Raw genomic sequence first — 16,194 nt, 5'->3', positions numbered from 1 at the left:
GCCGCGCGCCGTGGCGCGGCCGCGGCGGCGGGTGCCGCGGCGGCGAGCGCGTCGCGCAGGGGCAGGGCGGCGGCGAGCGCCGCGGCGGCAGCTGCGCGGAAGGCGCGGGCCTGGGAGACGTCGAAGGCGAGGCCGTCGGCTGCGGATTGGACGTCGGATATCATAGACGCGATCCGAGAGAATCCGCGCTCCAAATCCTCGGCCGTCAGCGTCTCGAACGGCGGCGGCGTGGGCGCGCCGCCGCCGGCCGCCGCCGCAGCGTCGGAGGGAAGCGGCGCGTCAGGGCAGACGGGCGCCGGCGCGGCCACGGCGGCAGCGTGTGCAGGGGTGGTTGCTGCGGCGGTTGCGTCAGGGGCTGCGCCGGCGCATGGGTCGACCTCCTGGCCACGGTCGTCGTCCCCCTGCAGCACCGGCAGCAGCCGCTGCTGATCGCCGGCGGCCTCACCCGCCGGCATCGCCATGCAGGCAGGAAGCGGCTGTGGGGCGCTCCTGTTCAAAGGGGCGGCAGCTGGCTGCCCCGGCCGCTGCGGCCCATCGGCAGCTGCTGCCGCTGGTCGGGCCCGCAAATGGGGTGCAGGACCGCCCAGCGATTGCGAGGGGCGGGCGGAGGTGCAAGAGGCGCGAGCCGGCCACTGCCTGCACCGGCGACGGCGCCTCGGGTTGATGCGCACGGACGAGGACGGCTGAGCGATGGACGGGGCTTCCGTTCGTGCTGTACCTTTGCACCTACACTTTTAAACGGGCGCTTCAAAGGCCATCTGCGAGCTGCGTGGCAGCTGGTGCAAATGTGAAGAGCTGGCTACCTCGTCTTTAATGTACGCATATCTTACTACAGCTTTGGATGTTTGTGACGGTCAGACGCCACGCCGATGCCTGGCGTGGGCCTTTGGAAGACTTGGCACGGGTGTGTCGCTGGTGATACAGCGATAACGGTATACTTTCTAGATGGCTTTGGAAATCTTCACTCATACTAGATAATAAGATTGCGCCCGAAGTGCTCAACAGCTGTCATCTTGATCCAACGCGCCTCTACACGTCAGATCAAACTTAGCGCCTCCATATTCGATCGTGTTGTTGCTATCATAGATAGTAAAGCAAATGGACGAGAACGGCGCATCAGACCTCCAGGTGGAGGGGGAACCCGAGCAGCACCAGCAACAACAACACACGAGCCTGTCGTTCCTGCAGCTCCACGATGCTTTCAAGCGGATGGTTGCTGTGGGAGTTGACGTTGTGGACGAGCAGGTGGGTCCGACGCGTCCGCTGCCGGTCCGGACGGAGTTGACAACTCGACGCAGCACCGCTGCAGCGTTTGAACGTGCATAGCCATTGCGGCGCCCTCTCACCCCGCCCCTTGCGCCCGCTGCCGGCCCAGACGTTCTACCGCATTATGGACGGCGTACCGGACCACCTGCTGTGGCTGTTCTGGCAGCTGTACACGCGGGTGCGCCGCTCCTCGACTCAGGCCAGACCCGGCAAACTGCACACGCCGCGCCCCAACCGCTGCACAGCTGCAACCGGCTGGGCCGGCTGCGCCGCACGCAGCTGAAGCCACACTTGCGGCCAGCATGGTGCCTGCTCCACCGTGCTGGCCGGTATCACAGCACACGCGGCCGCCATGCGAGTCCCTGTTCCAGACCGACCCCACGGCCCACAGACTCCCACACGCATCGGCACGACTCAAACCCATCCAACAAGCAGATCGTATCTGGGATAGTCGACAACTCAATGGCGGAGTTTGATGACCTGGCACGCGAGACCGACATGCGGCAGCAGCTGGCAGACCTGGAGGCGCTAGCGCTGCAAAAGGGGCGGCAGCTGGGCGCGGGCGCCGGCGCGCCGGACGGCGGCGCGGAGGGCGGCAGGTGCGGGCCAGTGGTGCAAAGCCTGCGGCCCATCGGGGAAATCCACACGCACGTTGGCGAGAACTTCCAAGGATTCGTTTTGTTGGAGGCTTTGTTTTAAGTCAGAAAGGTGTCTGCTTTCCCTGAGGCGACGCTCCTGGCGCATTAGGGTCATGCGGCACGGGACACCACGGGGCGGCGCGGGGCGCACTAGTGGCGCGGCTGCACCCCTGTCGCACCGGGCCGCCCTCGTGCACCTGCATTGCTCACCCACGAGACGCGGCTGAGTGCCCCTCCAACCCGCCCCGCGACGCGCGCAGCGGCGGCGCCGAGGACGCGGCCGCGGGGCCGGCGGCGGCGGAGGCGGCGGCGCGGGTGGCGGCAAAGCGGGCGGAGGGGCGGCAGCTGGCCGAGGCCCTCTCGAAGGTGCGGGTGCGGCCTGGGGCCTTAGCTCATCCCGACCCCCGACACGCCGCTTGACGGTTTTCGAGGCCTCGGGAGGTCACAGGCCCTCGTTTGGCAGGACCTGCTGGCTCCCAACCCTGCGGGTGGAGGCATGTTTTGCATTCAGTCTTCCTTCGTTGATTGACGTTTCTGATCAGATCTCAACGAGCCGTTTTTCGCGCAAGCAGCTTTGTTCGCGCTTTTTGCATGCCAGCAGCGCGCGCCGATCGACAGCAGCACAAGCCGCAGTCGCCGCCCCAATCTAAACCTACAAGCGCGCCCCGGCGCGTCCCTTGTCTAAACCGCAGCTGCAGCGGCAGAGGGACGACCTGCGAGCGCAGGTGGACGCGCGGCGCAAGGTGGTGGATGCGGCAAAGGCTGGATACACGCGCGCTGCCGACCACATGACAGAGGTGAGTGGGTCGGGGTTTGCTTTGGCGGGTCGCTTTGTGTGCTGGGACGTGTGAGTGAAAAGGAGAGAGAGTGTGAGTGCGTGTCCAGGGGGGTGTGGCTGGTGGAGTCAGCGGTGTGTGTTTGTTGTGTGTGTGTGTGTGTGCGCGCGTGTGTGTGTGTTTGTGTGTGTGCGCGCGCGCAGATGCGTTCCCACAATCTGCCGTCCCCTGCGCTCGCGCCGCGCGCCGCCGCAGCTCCACTCGGCGATGCAGGGCTGGCGTGTCGACGGCGCGCTCAAGGCCGGGGGCGGCACACCCTGAGGGGGGGCCAAGGTCGAGGGGCCGCCCTTTGGGCGACCTGCGCGTGTGTAGGGCGTGTCGCCGCGCGAGTGGGCTAGGGTGGAGCGACCTCATTGCTCGCACTGCCCCAAAGCGTGCTGCTGCGCTGCCTGTTGATTTCATTATGGACGACTTAATTGCTCGGTTTGTTGTATGGGCGGGGGACCTGACTACACAGGACGAATCAGGGCAGAGAGCTGTGGTGCGGTCGACCCCGCTGCCCGCTCCGTGCCCTTCTTACAACGGTGCCTTGAGGCACGGCGCAGTCGCCCTGACAATATGATGCGATCGCAGCTGCGTTTTGACGCAGGCAAACGCCAAAGCTGCGCGCGGGGGGCCTTTTCACATGGCCCCACAACTAGCGGGCGCGGACACGGTTGCCGGCCCCTCACCTCCAAAGCATGACTCGCCTGGCGCAACGGCTTGCATTACATGCGCGGGGCCGCGCTTTCGACACAGACGTGTAAACTGCTAAATACATATGTGTGTGAACAGTCAGCAGAGATGCCAGCGGGGGAACAATGTTTCAACCACAGTGTGCACACACACAAGTTGCCACCACATAGGCATGACCGTTGGTTGATGGGCTTTTTGCTGAAGTAACCAAGTCCATTTGCCACAACACGAACCCCTCACCAGAAGCAGGCCCCCACACCCCCCCCCCCAGATCTGGCGATAGATGTGATGTGAAGCAAATGGCAGTGATGCTATGGCAGGAGCTATCTATCCATCCGTGCCAGCTGCAAAGAACCGTTCCATTCAGAGCGCCGGCGGGTGTGCCTGGCGCCGCCAAAAGGCTCAGGGCCGGTGCGAAAGGGGCTAGGGGCCAGTCCTGTGTTGCACCCGCACAGCTGCATGTTTCGGGAATAAGACGATTGTCTTGTCGGTAACTCGTGCGAAGCCGGATCAAGGATGTGCGTGGTCGAATCGATCCAGTCGACGGCGCTCAGCCGGGCCCCGGGGGCGGCGGCGCGTGGCGTATGGCGGCCTCGCACTCACGGCCCCAAGTCCGTCCGTGGGATGTGATGGGGCTGATGGCAGAGATGCAATGGCACGAGGCAACTACAGTATGCATGTAGGCTGGGACGGATCAAAGATGTGCTTTGCCTGATTACACATGAAAAGACGCTCAGCCGAGGGGCGGCGGCGCGCGGCGGATGGCTGCCTCGACTTGGTGCAGCGCCCGGCGCACCGCCTCGGCGTCCGGCGAGGCGCCGGCCACGACCTCCAGGTAGGTGGCTAGGGGGGCGTACGCCTCGTGGGGCCTGAGGATCGAAGGTAGGAGGGAAGCGGAGGGGGAATGATTGCACTAAAGGGCGGCAGGGTGCTTGAATCAAGGGCTGGGAACGATGTGTACCAACGGTCTAGTCCAAAGGGGGGGCGCTGCGCGTTGCTGGCACTTGAGCACAGGCAGGTTTGTCTCAGCTGCATGATTGGGGCGGCGCGTGTAGCAGGCGTGGGGCAGCGGCTGCACGTCTGCGAGCTGCCCAGGGTCCCCCGCATTTTGCAAGAAACCGTCCAGGGCAGGGGTCCGAGGATCTGGGTGACCTGATGATCTGGTGATCTGTTGATCTGGTGATCACCCACCTGCCCAGGGCGGCCAACACCAGGCCCTCGTCCCGCAGGTCGCCCGCAGAGAAGGGGTCCAGAGCGCGCATGTATCTGCGCAGGGGGTTGGTGGTGGGTGGGGTTGGGATGTACACCACCCGTAAGTGACTGCTGATTACCATCGCTGGCTGGGCAGCTGGCAGGGATTCCAAATCGAACTCGTACAGGGGGTGCGAGCTGCTTGAAATCCATTAAAAAATGAAGGGTGGTTAGCTGACATCCTGTGACAAGTGAGGTAGGGCCAGGCCTGATATGGAGAAGGCACGTGGACTGCTCGCAGCATACGGGACCCGCACAGTCAGCGGCTGCCAGCGCGCGGAACTCCGAGACCCAGCGCGCCGCAGTCCACCCGGGCGCGAACGGCACATGGCAGCGGAACCGGCCCCGTCCCGCCAGCCGCGCGACGCCCAGCAGGCGCCTCACGCGCGCGTCGGCCCCGCTGCAGCATTCATCTGCGCAGCCCGCAGCGTTCTGTCTGCATGCGCCAACAGAACTTTGCTGGTCGCCGTGTTTCTCAAGATCTGCAAAATCTGGGCTCACCTAATCACGCCCAGCGCCTCCTCCATGATCCCCGTCAGCACGTACGTCCGCTTCACATCCATAAAGGCATAACCCAACAGCCTCTTCAGCGAAACCGGCTCCAGCTCAGCAGCTTCAGCCGGCCCCAGCAGCTTCACCGGCTGCCCGCGCCACCGCAAACCGGGAAACCGCCTGTCAGCAGGTGCTGTGCCGCCATAACCCCCGCAACCGCCGCCGCCGACAGAGGCAGAGTCCGGCAGCAACTCGTGCGGCGACGGGGAAGCCGGGAAGCTGTCGGGGGAAGCTGTGGAGAAGCTGTGGTTGTGGTTGTTGGTGGTTGAGGTGTTATTGTGGTTGTTCAGGTACTCTTCAACCTCCTCATCAGTCATTATGATGTCATTGTTTGGCATGATGATGTCATCGCCATCGTCAGCGTCGTCCGGCTGCAGCAGCAGGGCGGCCGCCGGGTCAGTGGGGTCGGCGAAGACGGCGCCGGCGCCGGTAGGAAGCTGCAGCTTTAGTAGCACGCCGTCGCCGCGGGCAGTGTGAGGCGTGAGCGGCAGCCCGGCGCGGCGGGCGATGGCCAGCCACAGGAGCGCCAGCGAGCGGGGCGTGCCTGGGGGCGGGCGGGGGCGGCCGGCAGGAGGGCGGCGGCGGCAGTTGAGCTGGTGCGTGCACAGGGTGTGCGGGCGTGCATGCAATCTGCAACTTTGACATGCAGGAGAGCGATCTGCTTTCTCAACAACTTGCTGCCGCGCCTTGCCAAGGCCAGTGGCCCCGGCCCCGTCCCTGCTGGTGAGGCGTATTAGAAACCGGCGTCCGCCCTACGGGCCGATCCCAGCCGAACTGCCCCCCCCCTCCCCCCGCGCCCTCCCCCTGAGTTTTACTGCAAACACACCCAGGCGTCGCGCCAGGAGGCGGTCAATGTAGGTGTTTTCAGGGTCCCAAGGGTCAATGGCATTGCTCCTAAACGCCGCGTCCACCATCACGCCCCGCAGCGCGCCCAGCCGCGCTGCGGCCGCAGCCTCCGCGCGGCGGCGCGAGTCGGCGCCCCAGCCGCCGGGGCCGGAGGCGCGGGGGGAAGACGACCAGGCGGCCTCGTTGGCCGCAAACTCGACACCTGCGCGGCCGCGGCCGCGGCTGCAGTGCTGCGCCCGTGGTGACGCCGCCTCACTTGCGGCGATCGCAGCTGCCACGGTGGATGCTTCTTGCGCGGCGATCGCGGCGGCGCGCTGCAGCACCGCGTCCGCAAGGGTTTGAACCTCTGATAAGATGGCGTCGGGCTCCAGCGAAGGGTTCGCAAAGCGCGAGAAGTGGGCGAGCGCGAGGGCGGGGTCGGGCGCGGCGCCGGCCGCCCAGAGGGGGCCGGCGTTCAGGGGGGCGACGACCTGCTCGCGGAAGTCCTCGAGGGCGGCGAGGCGCGCCTGGGCAAGCAAAAGAAGCACAGGGGTGTGCTCTGGCGGTGCGGGCGTGGTGTCGGGGTCGGGGGCGCCGCCGCCCGCATGGACATGGTCGGAGCCGGGCGGTGTGCAGTGTGGCCGCGGCGCGAGGCGCCTGAGCACTGCTACGCGTGAACAGGTATGCGATAGATGATTTTTCCGATTGAATGTCGATGCATACGCGGGCCGGGAGGCCACTGAACGAGAGATCGTACTTGCATGCATTTGGGCCGAGCTCCTTGTCGAACGAATGAGCTTGAACGATTCAGTGTAATGGATGTTTATATTATTAACCAGCATTTCAGGGCCGGTTGCAGCGTACAAACGCGTCTGGCTTGGGAGCTTCCCATCCCATCATCCCATGCGCAGTTCATTCCTGGCTTCCATCCTGCAATGATTTCACAGGAGGCCGAAACTGAAATGGCTGGGATTTCACCCATAGATTTCAGAGGCCGGTATCAGGGCACATACAAGCTCTTGGATGGTGGCCGTGGTTTTACCCAGTTGACCGCCTTGACCACCCCGTGGCCCCTGCCTGTACCACCCTTGCATGGAGGCAGCAAGCCAGGGTACACAAACCCCCTGTGATGCTGGGAGGCCACAACAAATCGCCCCGGCACGCCTTCAGGCGGGTGGGCGGCTGACTTTGTTGCCACAGGCACGTGTTGGGATGGAGCGGCGTGTGAGCCACACAGCCAAACTCGTGATACAGATCGCAAGAAGAGACCAGGCGGATTCGCAAGCTTGTCCCTGCGCCAGCTTTGTTCGCATTGGCAGGCAAGCCATGGTCATTTTTATTGGCACTGTCGGGGGCGTGTAACAACCCGTGTGTGCTTGTGCTGATGACGACCAGGAAGGTCTTGACTAAGGAGCGGCCCTGGAGTAGACCTCAGTGTGTAGTTCGTGCTCTCCTATGCCGATACCGATTGTACTCATCGAATGGGATTGGATGCATACGCGGGAGTGGCACAAGCGGCATCGAAGGAGTTGATGGGACGCTGACCTGTCCCGCCACAGGTGCAGCTCTTCAGCTCTCGGCACCAATGAGAAGCCAAATGAGCAAAGCCTCCCTCCACTCGACGGCCAGCTGTTGAAACTTGCAGACACATAGCACAACCTCCCGTCTCCTCGTCGCACACAGCACACGTGTAGATCGTTACTCCGCAAAGCTCAAGCTCGAAACGCACTGCCCTGGAGCCATGTTGACACTGGGACGTATCGAAGGCATAATTAGGCCTTTATGGTGCGTCTCGCGCTCGCGCACCATCACTCGCTGCCGTGCGCGCTGCAGTGGCGCCGGCCAGCCAGCTGAGGTCACTGCCAGGGTGGACCTGTGGACACACCAAATGCGCGCACCAAATGCAGGGCAGCCCTTGCACTCAGGGGGTTCCATATACCAGTTTCTACGTGTTTACGTTCCCGATATCCTCACCAATCTGCATGCAAAACCACTGCATGCAAAACACAATCGGCGTTGTCAGGCACACAGGCGCACTTGCGGCCGCCTCATGCGGGGCGCAGCGGCTACTGACCCGCCGCATGGCGAGCGCCGTCGCAGCAGCAGCGCTCCCAGAGCAGCAGCAGCAGCAGCAGCAGCAGAAGCAGCAGCAGCAGAAGCAGCAGCAGCAGCAGCAGCAGCAGCAGCAGCAGCAGCAGCAGCAGCAGCAGCAGCAGCCGGTCCCGCTGGTCAATGTCACGGTCAACGGCCGCCGCGTATCAGTCCCTCTCGGGTCCAAGGTCCTCGATGCCGCACAGGCGGCGGGCGTCACAGTCCCGACGTGAGCGTTGCAAAATTGGTGGTGCACTGGTCAAAATTCGGGAAGTTTCAGGGGCGGCGGGAAGCCTGCTGCTTAGGATGTATCTGGCCCATGTCGATCGTCAATGATGGGCTCCTTTACGTTTCGGAAGCAAGGGGACGCGGCGTCGCGGCCGCCAGCGCCCTCAGGCGGGCGGCCCAGCTGAGGCCAGGCACCAGGCTCGGCCGGCAAAATTCTTGGATCTATTTGTGGCGCCCCAACACACAAAAATACGCATGAAAGCGTTCAGGCGCGACCGCACCCACGCTCACGTGTATCACACAGGCTTTGCAAGCTGCCGGGGCGCAGCACCCCCGGCAGCTGCCGTGTGTGCATGGTGGACGTAAACGGTGTCCACAAGGCCGCCTGCTGCACCCCTGCGGTGGAGGGCTCCTTCATTGCAACTGATACCCCCTCAGTGCGCTGACCTCATCCTTGAATGGGCGCCGAAATCAGCCCTGTTGCATGCCTCGCTCAGTTGCACAAGCCGTCTTGATGCGTTGAGCCGCCGCCTCGGCTCATCCCCGCGCACGCCCATCTTGCATTCCGCACAGCGCCGGCCTGGGCTCGCCCCGAAATCCGCCCCCTGCCCCCCACCAAACGCGCAGGTGCGCGCGTCTGTCCGCGGCACCCTTGCATTGATGAGGGCCAACCATCCAGAGGACTGCATGTCGTGCGACGCCAGCGGCCGCTGTGAGTTCCAGACTCTCATCTCCAAATACCAGGCGAGATTATGTCATCATTAAGAACCATGACATCATCGATGAAGGGATGCAGCCTATAATGCCTGGTTCGTGTGCTTGCAACAGGGTCCTGTGTGACCGTTGGCGCCTCGTCGATCTGGCGCCCGAGTTGCGCGCCCCCACTGCCAACCCCCCTTCAAGCATACAGGATTGCAGCCCCGAGGCCCTGGGTAGCGCAGGGATCGGCCCTCAGGATTTCGCGTCTCTCAGGTGTCGTCGTGGATTTCTGACTGCTGCCCCAGATGTCGTAATTGAGCCCATGTTTTCATTGGCTCGACCCACTAAACAGGTCCCCATGCTGCCCAAGCTGCGGGCCCAGTCACCAGACTACCGCGAGGCGGCCAGCCACTACAGCGCACACGACGCGGTGAGACGAGATGATACCGGATCAGGTCGTGTTTTGATGACATGGGGCGAGGGAGACGTTTCATGCAGGGCTTTTTGCCAGCGTCTAGGCACGCATGCATGCTGTCTGATGCGAACAGGACAGGAGCCATCAGTACACTTTCAAAAGTGAAAATGCAACAGCCCCTACACCGCGCGGTGGACAACCCGAGAATCTCAAGACATCAACACCTGCGGCTCAAAACCCTAAACCTCGTCTCGCCCCTCCCAACAACCTCGTACATCACGACCTCGTGCCGCAGTCGTCCGCGGCGATCTCCATTGACCGCGAGAAGTGCATCAAGTGCGGCCGCTGCGTGGAGGTCTGCCAGGACGTGCAGGTGATCTGGGCGGCCTGAGATCTGAGATTTGGACCGTGATCTAGGCCGGATGCAGTCCTGAGGAGTTGCAAGGCGCTTGCGCTGCGCTGGGCCGGCAGGGACGAGGCGCTGCCTCGGCGCCTGCAGGCTTAATGCGCCTGTTGAAATGTATCCAGCGGATGTGCTTGGGCTTCCCGATAACACCCGTTCGTCTGCCGAACGATTGCACCTCCAGCAGCGCCCGTCGAGATCCTGCCGACCCCGTGCTCACCATCCACATGTGCACATATGCAGAAGATGAACGTGCTGGGGTGGTTCTCGCGCGGCCGCGAGCGCCACGTCGGAGTGTTTTGCGGTGAGGGGGCGAGGGGGTTTTGCAACGGCTAGTGGGCAGCTGCGGTCGCCCCAAGGGGGAGGCGAGCCGAGCAAAAAAATGAGGGCAGGTTGGTCGCCATATCAGCATGCACGGCGGTGTAAGAACCCGAAGGTAAGTGGCGGTTGCGTTGTCGTGCTGTGCGTCAGAGCATGGGGAGCTGCGCGGAGAGTTTGTATCGCAGCCACCCTGCTGCGCCGGCGGCCGCGGCTCTGCAGTCTGCGGCTACGTGTGAAATGCTGGCTGCCCGCGGGACGCTGGAACGATCCTGATCTTGAATCTAATTCTGATCCCCCGGCTGGGCGTTGAGCGCGACGCGTGTGTGTCGTCGAGCGCCACGCGTGTGTCTCATCAAACCGCCAGTACCGCACGTTTTGGTCCCCCTTTGCCCTTCGTCGTTCCTTGCTGCCCGGCAGCTTCCTTCTGACCACCTTTTTGGCCCTGCTTTTGACCGCGCAGACAGCGATGTTTCGGCGAGCGCCTGCATCAGCTGCGGCCAGTGCGCCAGCGTCTGCCCTGTCGGGGCCATCTCTGAGCGGCCGCAGTGGCGCCAAGTTCTGGAGCTGCTCGAATCAAAACGCAAGGTAAAGTAAATGTCGAATGCATGTGCAGCCTATCATTCCCATAATCTGTGTGGAGCACTGCGGAAAGTTTTGTGCGTGGTTCGCACTCGGGACAGGTCGAGGCAGACCTGCCAGGCGGGCGGACTGCGCGGTGGCGCCTCGGCGCAACCCTTGCAGATCTGAAGCGACTGCGCCACCCCATGATCGCACGGTGCACGCACCCTCCCAGCGTACCTTTCTCCCCGAGTCTCGTCGGCGCGCCCCTCTCGTCTCGCCGGTCGCGCGCCTGTGGTGGCGGCGGCAGCTGCTTTGGGCCGAGCCGCGGGTCAGCCGGCGCCCGGGAGCCTCCTATTCCAGCCCCGCCGAGCCGACTCATCTCTTGCATCCACCCTCCACACACATCTGCTTGCCAAAACAACTCGTTTCCTTGCTCATTTTGCTTGGTCGTCCAGGTGATGGTCGTCCAGACGGCGCCCGCGACCCGCGTGGCAATTGGGGAAGAGCTGGGGCTCGCCCCCGGCGCCGTTGCCACCGGCCAGATGGTGGCCGGGCTGCGAGCCCTCGGGTTTGACTACGTTTTTGACACCAGTGAGCGCGGCTTTGATGTGCTAGTCCTGCCAATGTTGATTTATCGGGCTTGTGCCCTTGCAACGTTTGCCCACCAAGCTTGCTGTTGGTGTGGCGCGAGGTTCGGGTGGGGAGAGGTGCTGTATGTGACGGATATGGCCGTTCAAAGCAAAGCTTGGGCGTCGAAAGGCGCCGGGGTCTGTCCTGCGCCCGCCAGGACCCGAAACTACTGCTGGTCGGCTGCGCAGGCCCCACAACCTCGCCCATGCCCCACCCACCCCGCCGCCTCCACTGATAACAATATTGTTTCATTCAGGGTGATTTTCGATAGGCCAACCGCTCATTGTATCTAAATTCTATGCTCGCAGATTTTTCGGCAGACCTGACAATCATGGAGGAGGGAACAGAGCTGCTGGCTCGCCTCCGGGCGAACGCCGCCGGTCGCAGCCCTCCCGATGCTGCAGCCACAGCGGCGGCGGCGGGGCCGGCGGGCGGGGCGGGGCCGGCCGCGCCCGCTGCAGCGGCGGCGCCGCCGCCGCCTCTGCCCATGTTTACCTCCTGCTGCCCTGGGTGAGCGTTTTTGGGGTGCGATCTAGTCGCACCAGACCTGACCAACAGACCAAGCGTGGACATGAAAATAGCTTGGATGCATCAGCCTCGAGTAGCCGGGTTTCCTTCTAATCTGACCCCTCGCCCCACCCCAAAACCTGCCTCACCCACATCACCCCATCCCTGGACCTGGCTTACAATTGCCCACACCCATACATCATGAAACATGAAACATGAAACATGAAACATGAAACATGAAACATGAAACATGAAACATGAAACATGAAACATGAAACATGAAACATGATTCATCGCAGCTGGGTCAACCTGGTGGAGCAGGAGTATTCCGACTTCATCCCCCACCTCAGCTCCTGCAAGAGCCCCCAGCAGGTGACGCGGGAACTTCTCACCGTGAACTGCTCACATACGTTCTGACAGGGGGGCACGCGAGCGTGCCTACCGTACACGTGCGATGCCATGTTGACTCGCCGCTCTGTTTCTGCCTGCTGCCCAGCCAGCCCTGCCCACTGCGTGTGATTATTAGCTGCCGAACATAGTAATGAGGTGGAATCCAACCTTCTAATTACGCCCGCTTGCACCCCTCGCTAAAACCACGCGGCGGCCATGCAGATGATGGGCACGGTCATCAAAATCATCTGGGCCCCCAAGGCCGGCCTCAAGGTATGAGTGCTCCAGCTGAATTGACGCGATTGCCAGCATTGCGCAACAACAGGCGCCAGCTTTCCTGGCGCCTGGTGTTGCGCACTGCTGCCAACCAAGTGTCGACGCGCTGGTGTGTCCGTACACACGCACGGACGCACACGCACACGCACACGCACACGCACAGCTCGCCAAGGCATGCTCGCAAGCCCCCTCCAATTGGCCCGCCATTGGTTTGCGATTTGCCCACTGCTCTCATGCAACTGCAAAAACAGCCGGAAGATGTGGTCGTGGTATCCCTGATGCCCTGCACCGCGAAGAAGTTTGAGGCCGCGCGCCCCGAGATGACGTCACCGGGGGGCGGCCGCCACGTGGACTTTGTGCTGACGACGCGCGAGCTGGGCCGCATGCTCAGGTGGGTAAGCTGTGAGTGTTCAAGTCTTCGGCAGCCACGAATCGCAGCAATCGTGGTGGTCCGCCCAGCTTCCACCGCGATCAGGATCTTTATTGGGGTGATCGGAGCATCGGCACGCACGTGCGAGCGTTGTCCTTTTGCATTGCTTGAATTGCGCTGCCGCTCGCTGTCGTTTGGAGCTGCTGGCGCCTGCACAGCTCCCGGCAGGGCTCAGGTTTGTTGAGGGGCGCAAACTTCCGCGGGATTGCGTGCATTTCCGCCAGCGCAGCGGAGCGTGACCAGCATCGCTCCCAGCGATCCATCGAAGCTGCCGCAACCGCAGCTGCCGTTCCCATCCGGCACACACACGTGCACATACACCCCCATGTCGAAAGGGCCGCAACAAGCGACGCCCTGACCCCGCCACCTTCCAGGTTGAACCGCGTGCCGGCGCTGTCGCTGCCGCCCTCCGGCTATGACTCGCCAATGGCGACAACCACAGGGGCCGCCGTGATATTTGGCAACAGCGGGGGCGTCGCCGAGGCGGCGGTGAGTTATGCAGCGGCTCGCGGCGCGTCATGCAGCTTGCATGCGCCCCTTTGATTGCCTCCTGTAGCAACCCCCGCCCTGTGCCCTGCTCTGCTTGGGCACACCCCTGCTCTCAGTCTTTGGTACAACCCCGATGAATTCCTCACCCAAAAGTGCCTGGAAGCTGGGCGTCTGTTGCTTGGGGGATCCCATTTGGCTCGCAGGCCACGCACACAAGGCGGTGATCCCTTATTAGCCCACTCAACCTGTGATATTTTAAGCATTGAACCCCAAAACCCTGGTGATGACAGGTGCGCACTCTGTACGAGCTGGTGACAGGCCAGGAACTGCCACGGCTGGAATTTCAAGAGGTGATGGCGGCGGGGAGCTTGTGTGTGCATGCAAGCGCGCACGATTGCACACATACAGTGCCCTTCGGCATGCGCCTTGCGCATACGCCGTGCACACGCACGTGTGAAGAACGTATGTACGCTAGGGGCAGTCGCAAGGCTGATGTTGCGTGAACAAATCCAGCATCACGTGAACGCTTCTGCATGTGGGAGAGGATGGTGTGTTTTCGTGCGTTTGCAAGATCCACAAACGCCTAAGTTTGGGGGGGGGGGAACGGACCTAAAACAGCGACAATGGCCGCACCCACGCACGTCGCGCACAAAGGGACGCCCAGCGGTGATGTGCACAGGCGCCTGGTCCTGCAGCTGCCTCCAAAAACGACCCCATTTGACTCGTGCCGGCACCCCCCCCCTTCTCACCGCGATGGGGGCTTCTCGCCCAGCTTGCGCTCGCACTCATCACGTTCCCTCCCATCATCACCCCTCAAACGCATGAGAGGTGGTGATGGCTATCGCGACATTCATGCATGTTGAATGCAAGAATGTGACCCACTTTGATGTACTTACATGCTGTGTGATCTTCCTCACACGACCCCCTCCCGCAGCTGCGCGGCCTGCAGGGCATCAAGCACGCCACCATCCAGCTGCCCGCGCCCGCGCCCGCGCCCGAGCCCGGCGCCGCGGCCCCGGCACCGTCGGAGCTGCGAATCGCGGTGGTCAACGGCATCGCCAACGCGCGGCGGCTGCTGGACGCGCTCAGGGCTGGCGCGGCGCCGCCGCTCGACTTCGTTGAGGTGCGCGCCTCAACAACTGCGCGCGGTCGGTGTTGATGGGGCTGGTTCTGGCTGTCACAGGGGCCGGTACTTGACATGAGGAGGTCTGTTGGGCGTGTCGGCGGATCTCCAGATGTGGTTGGTGTTGTTTGGGACATTGACACTGGCTCTGTGGGGCTCAGTTGGCTAGATTCATTCTGGCTCCGTGGACCTTGCTTGCCCGGGTGCTGATAGGCTGAATCGACTGACATGGCCGTTTGATTTGGGTTGGTTGGTGCCTGCGGCCTGCGGGGCGCGTCCGCGGGGGATCGACATGCAGTTTTGTGTTTTGTTTTGGTGGGGGGGGGGCAAGGGGTTCACGAGAATGTTTGTGTCGCCCTGCAACGGCGGGTTGAATGCAGCCACTCATGCAAACTGTTTGGGCGCCTGCCCGGCCGCGGCTAGTAGGCCCACGCCCACGCCCAAGCCTGCGCCCGCGTTCGCCCGCACCCCCCCAAAGGTAATGACGTGCCCCGGCGGCTGCATCGGCGGCGGCGGGCAGCCCAAGAGCCGAGACCCCGGCGTTTTGGCGAAGCGCATGCAGGTGCGTGGGGGTGGTTGGGGCGCGGTGCATGCAATGCTGCCCATTGGCCTGGGGAGTGATTAAGCGCTGCCAACACAGTGCAGGTGCCCCGTTCTTGATACATGCCCTATGCCAATATCGCAACTTGGCTTGAACGCATCAACTGGAAGTTGGGGCCTGCGGTGCCACGACAAAAAGAAGTTTTGAGGCAGGTCAGCCGACGCACATCCCTCCAGCGGTCTCGCGTCGCAACGTCATGCCGGAACCGCAGTGTGTGGTCAGCTTCTTCTTTCCCCCCCCACGATCTGGCAGCCGTCTGTATATGCACTCTCATGCACACAGGAGCAGGCCCCACCCACGCTTGCGTACACACAGCACTGGTTGTGTAGGAGGGGTGGCACCCCCTCTATACACCCCCCCCACACACACACCACAAACACATACACAAATACACACACACACACCCCCCACACACACACACATCACATACACACGTGACAAACACACACGCACACACACATACGAACACACACTTACAATATGCACATGTACACATCTCACGCCGCCCCCTCTGCAATTGCCAGGCCATTTACAGCATCGACGAGGCTGCCACAATTCGCAGGAGCCACGCCAACCCCGAGGTTGCGGCGCTGTACGCGCGCTCATCCTTGGAAAGCCCGAGCTCCCCGGCGGCGCACGCGCTGCTGCACACGAGCTACAGGGACCGGTCAAAGGAGCACATTACGTGATGATCTGATGATTCGATGATCTGAGCAGACCGTGACCATGATCAAGCTGCTGCGCTGTGCGACGCGGCTCTGCTGTGTGGCGCGCGGTCCAAGGAGCGCGCCCCGCCCCCAGCCGCAGTTGGCTGTGATGTTGAGATCCAGCCTGCGGGCGCTCGCCCTACGGCGTGCATGCCTCATGTTGCATGTGCCTGCTGGCGGCGTGCCAGTTCAACGGCCATGTTGCATTTTGGCCGCCGCGTCGGCCTGCGGCGATGAGGGCCTTGCTGGTAGACGTGTTGGTTGGTGTTGCAGGCAGTTT

The 16,194-nt window shown here is 63.0% G+C and overlaps 4 protein-coding genes across 4 annotated transcripts; 2 read left to right on the top strand and 2 right to left on the bottom strand.

The window, feature by feature from the left end:
• Positions 1–119: 119 nt before the first annotated feature.
• Positions 120–461, bottom strand: MNEG_5717 (hypothetical protein; the record flags this gene model as incomplete). Its single annotated transcript, XM_014045810.1, has 1 exon — positions 120–461. A coding segment is annotated over one exon (342 nt), but the record flags the coding sequence as incomplete, so codon positions are not given.
• Positions 462–1,098: 637 nt separating this feature from the next.
• MNEG_5716 (hypothetical protein) lies at positions 1,099–3,001 on the top strand (the record flags this gene model as incomplete). Its single annotated transcript, XM_014045809.1, has 6 exons — positions 1,099–1,245; positions 1,376–1,444; positions 1,702–1,865; positions 2,165–2,270; positions 2,597–2,701; positions 2,936–3,001. 6 exons carry the CDS (start codon positions 1,099–1,101, stop codon positions 2,999–3,001), a joined length of 657 nt encoding a protein of 218 aa, XP_013901263.1.
• Positions 3,002–4,148: 1,147 nt separating this feature from the next.
• MNEG_5715 (hypothetical protein) lies at positions 4,149–6,806 on the bottom strand (the record flags this gene model as incomplete). The annotated part of the gene is made up of 5 exons (XM_014045808.1): positions 4,149–4,284; positions 4,607–4,681; positions 5,168–5,762; positions 6,045–6,570; positions 6,801–6,806. The coding sequence occupies 5 exons, from the start codon at positions 6,804–6,806 to the stop codon at positions 4,149–4,151; spliced, it is 1,338 nt and encodes a 445-aa protein (XP_013901262.1).
• Positions 6,807–9,419: 2,613 nt separating this feature from the next.
• On the top strand, positions 9,420–15,896 carry MNEG_5714 (NADH dehydrogenase I subunit G; the record flags this gene model as incomplete). Its single annotated transcript, XM_014045807.1, has 15 exons — positions 9,420–9,491; positions 9,772–9,849; positions 10,123–10,183; positions 10,661–10,785; positions 10,994–11,089; positions 11,217–11,352; positions 11,700–11,901; positions 12,198–12,270; positions 12,511–12,561; positions 12,816–12,955; positions 13,369–13,483; positions 13,774–13,833; positions 14,418–14,606; positions 15,085–15,168; positions 15,732–15,896. 15 exons carry the CDS (start codon positions 9,420–9,422, stop codon positions 15,894–15,896), a joined length of 1,647 nt encoding a protein of 548 aa, XP_013901261.1.
• Between the last annotated feature and the right edge of the window lie 298 nt (positions 15,897–16,194).

Source organism: Monoraphidium neglectum (assembly GCF_000611645.1).
Source record: "Monoraphidium neglectum strain SAG 48.87 unplaced genomic scaffold scaffold00871, whole genome shotgun sequence".
NCBI classification, from domain to species: domain Eukaryota; kingdom Viridiplantae; phylum Chlorophyta; class Chlorophyceae; order Sphaeropleales; family Selenastraceae; genus Monoraphidium; species Monoraphidium neglectum.
This window is presented reverse-complemented; position numbering and strand designations above follow the sequence as displayed.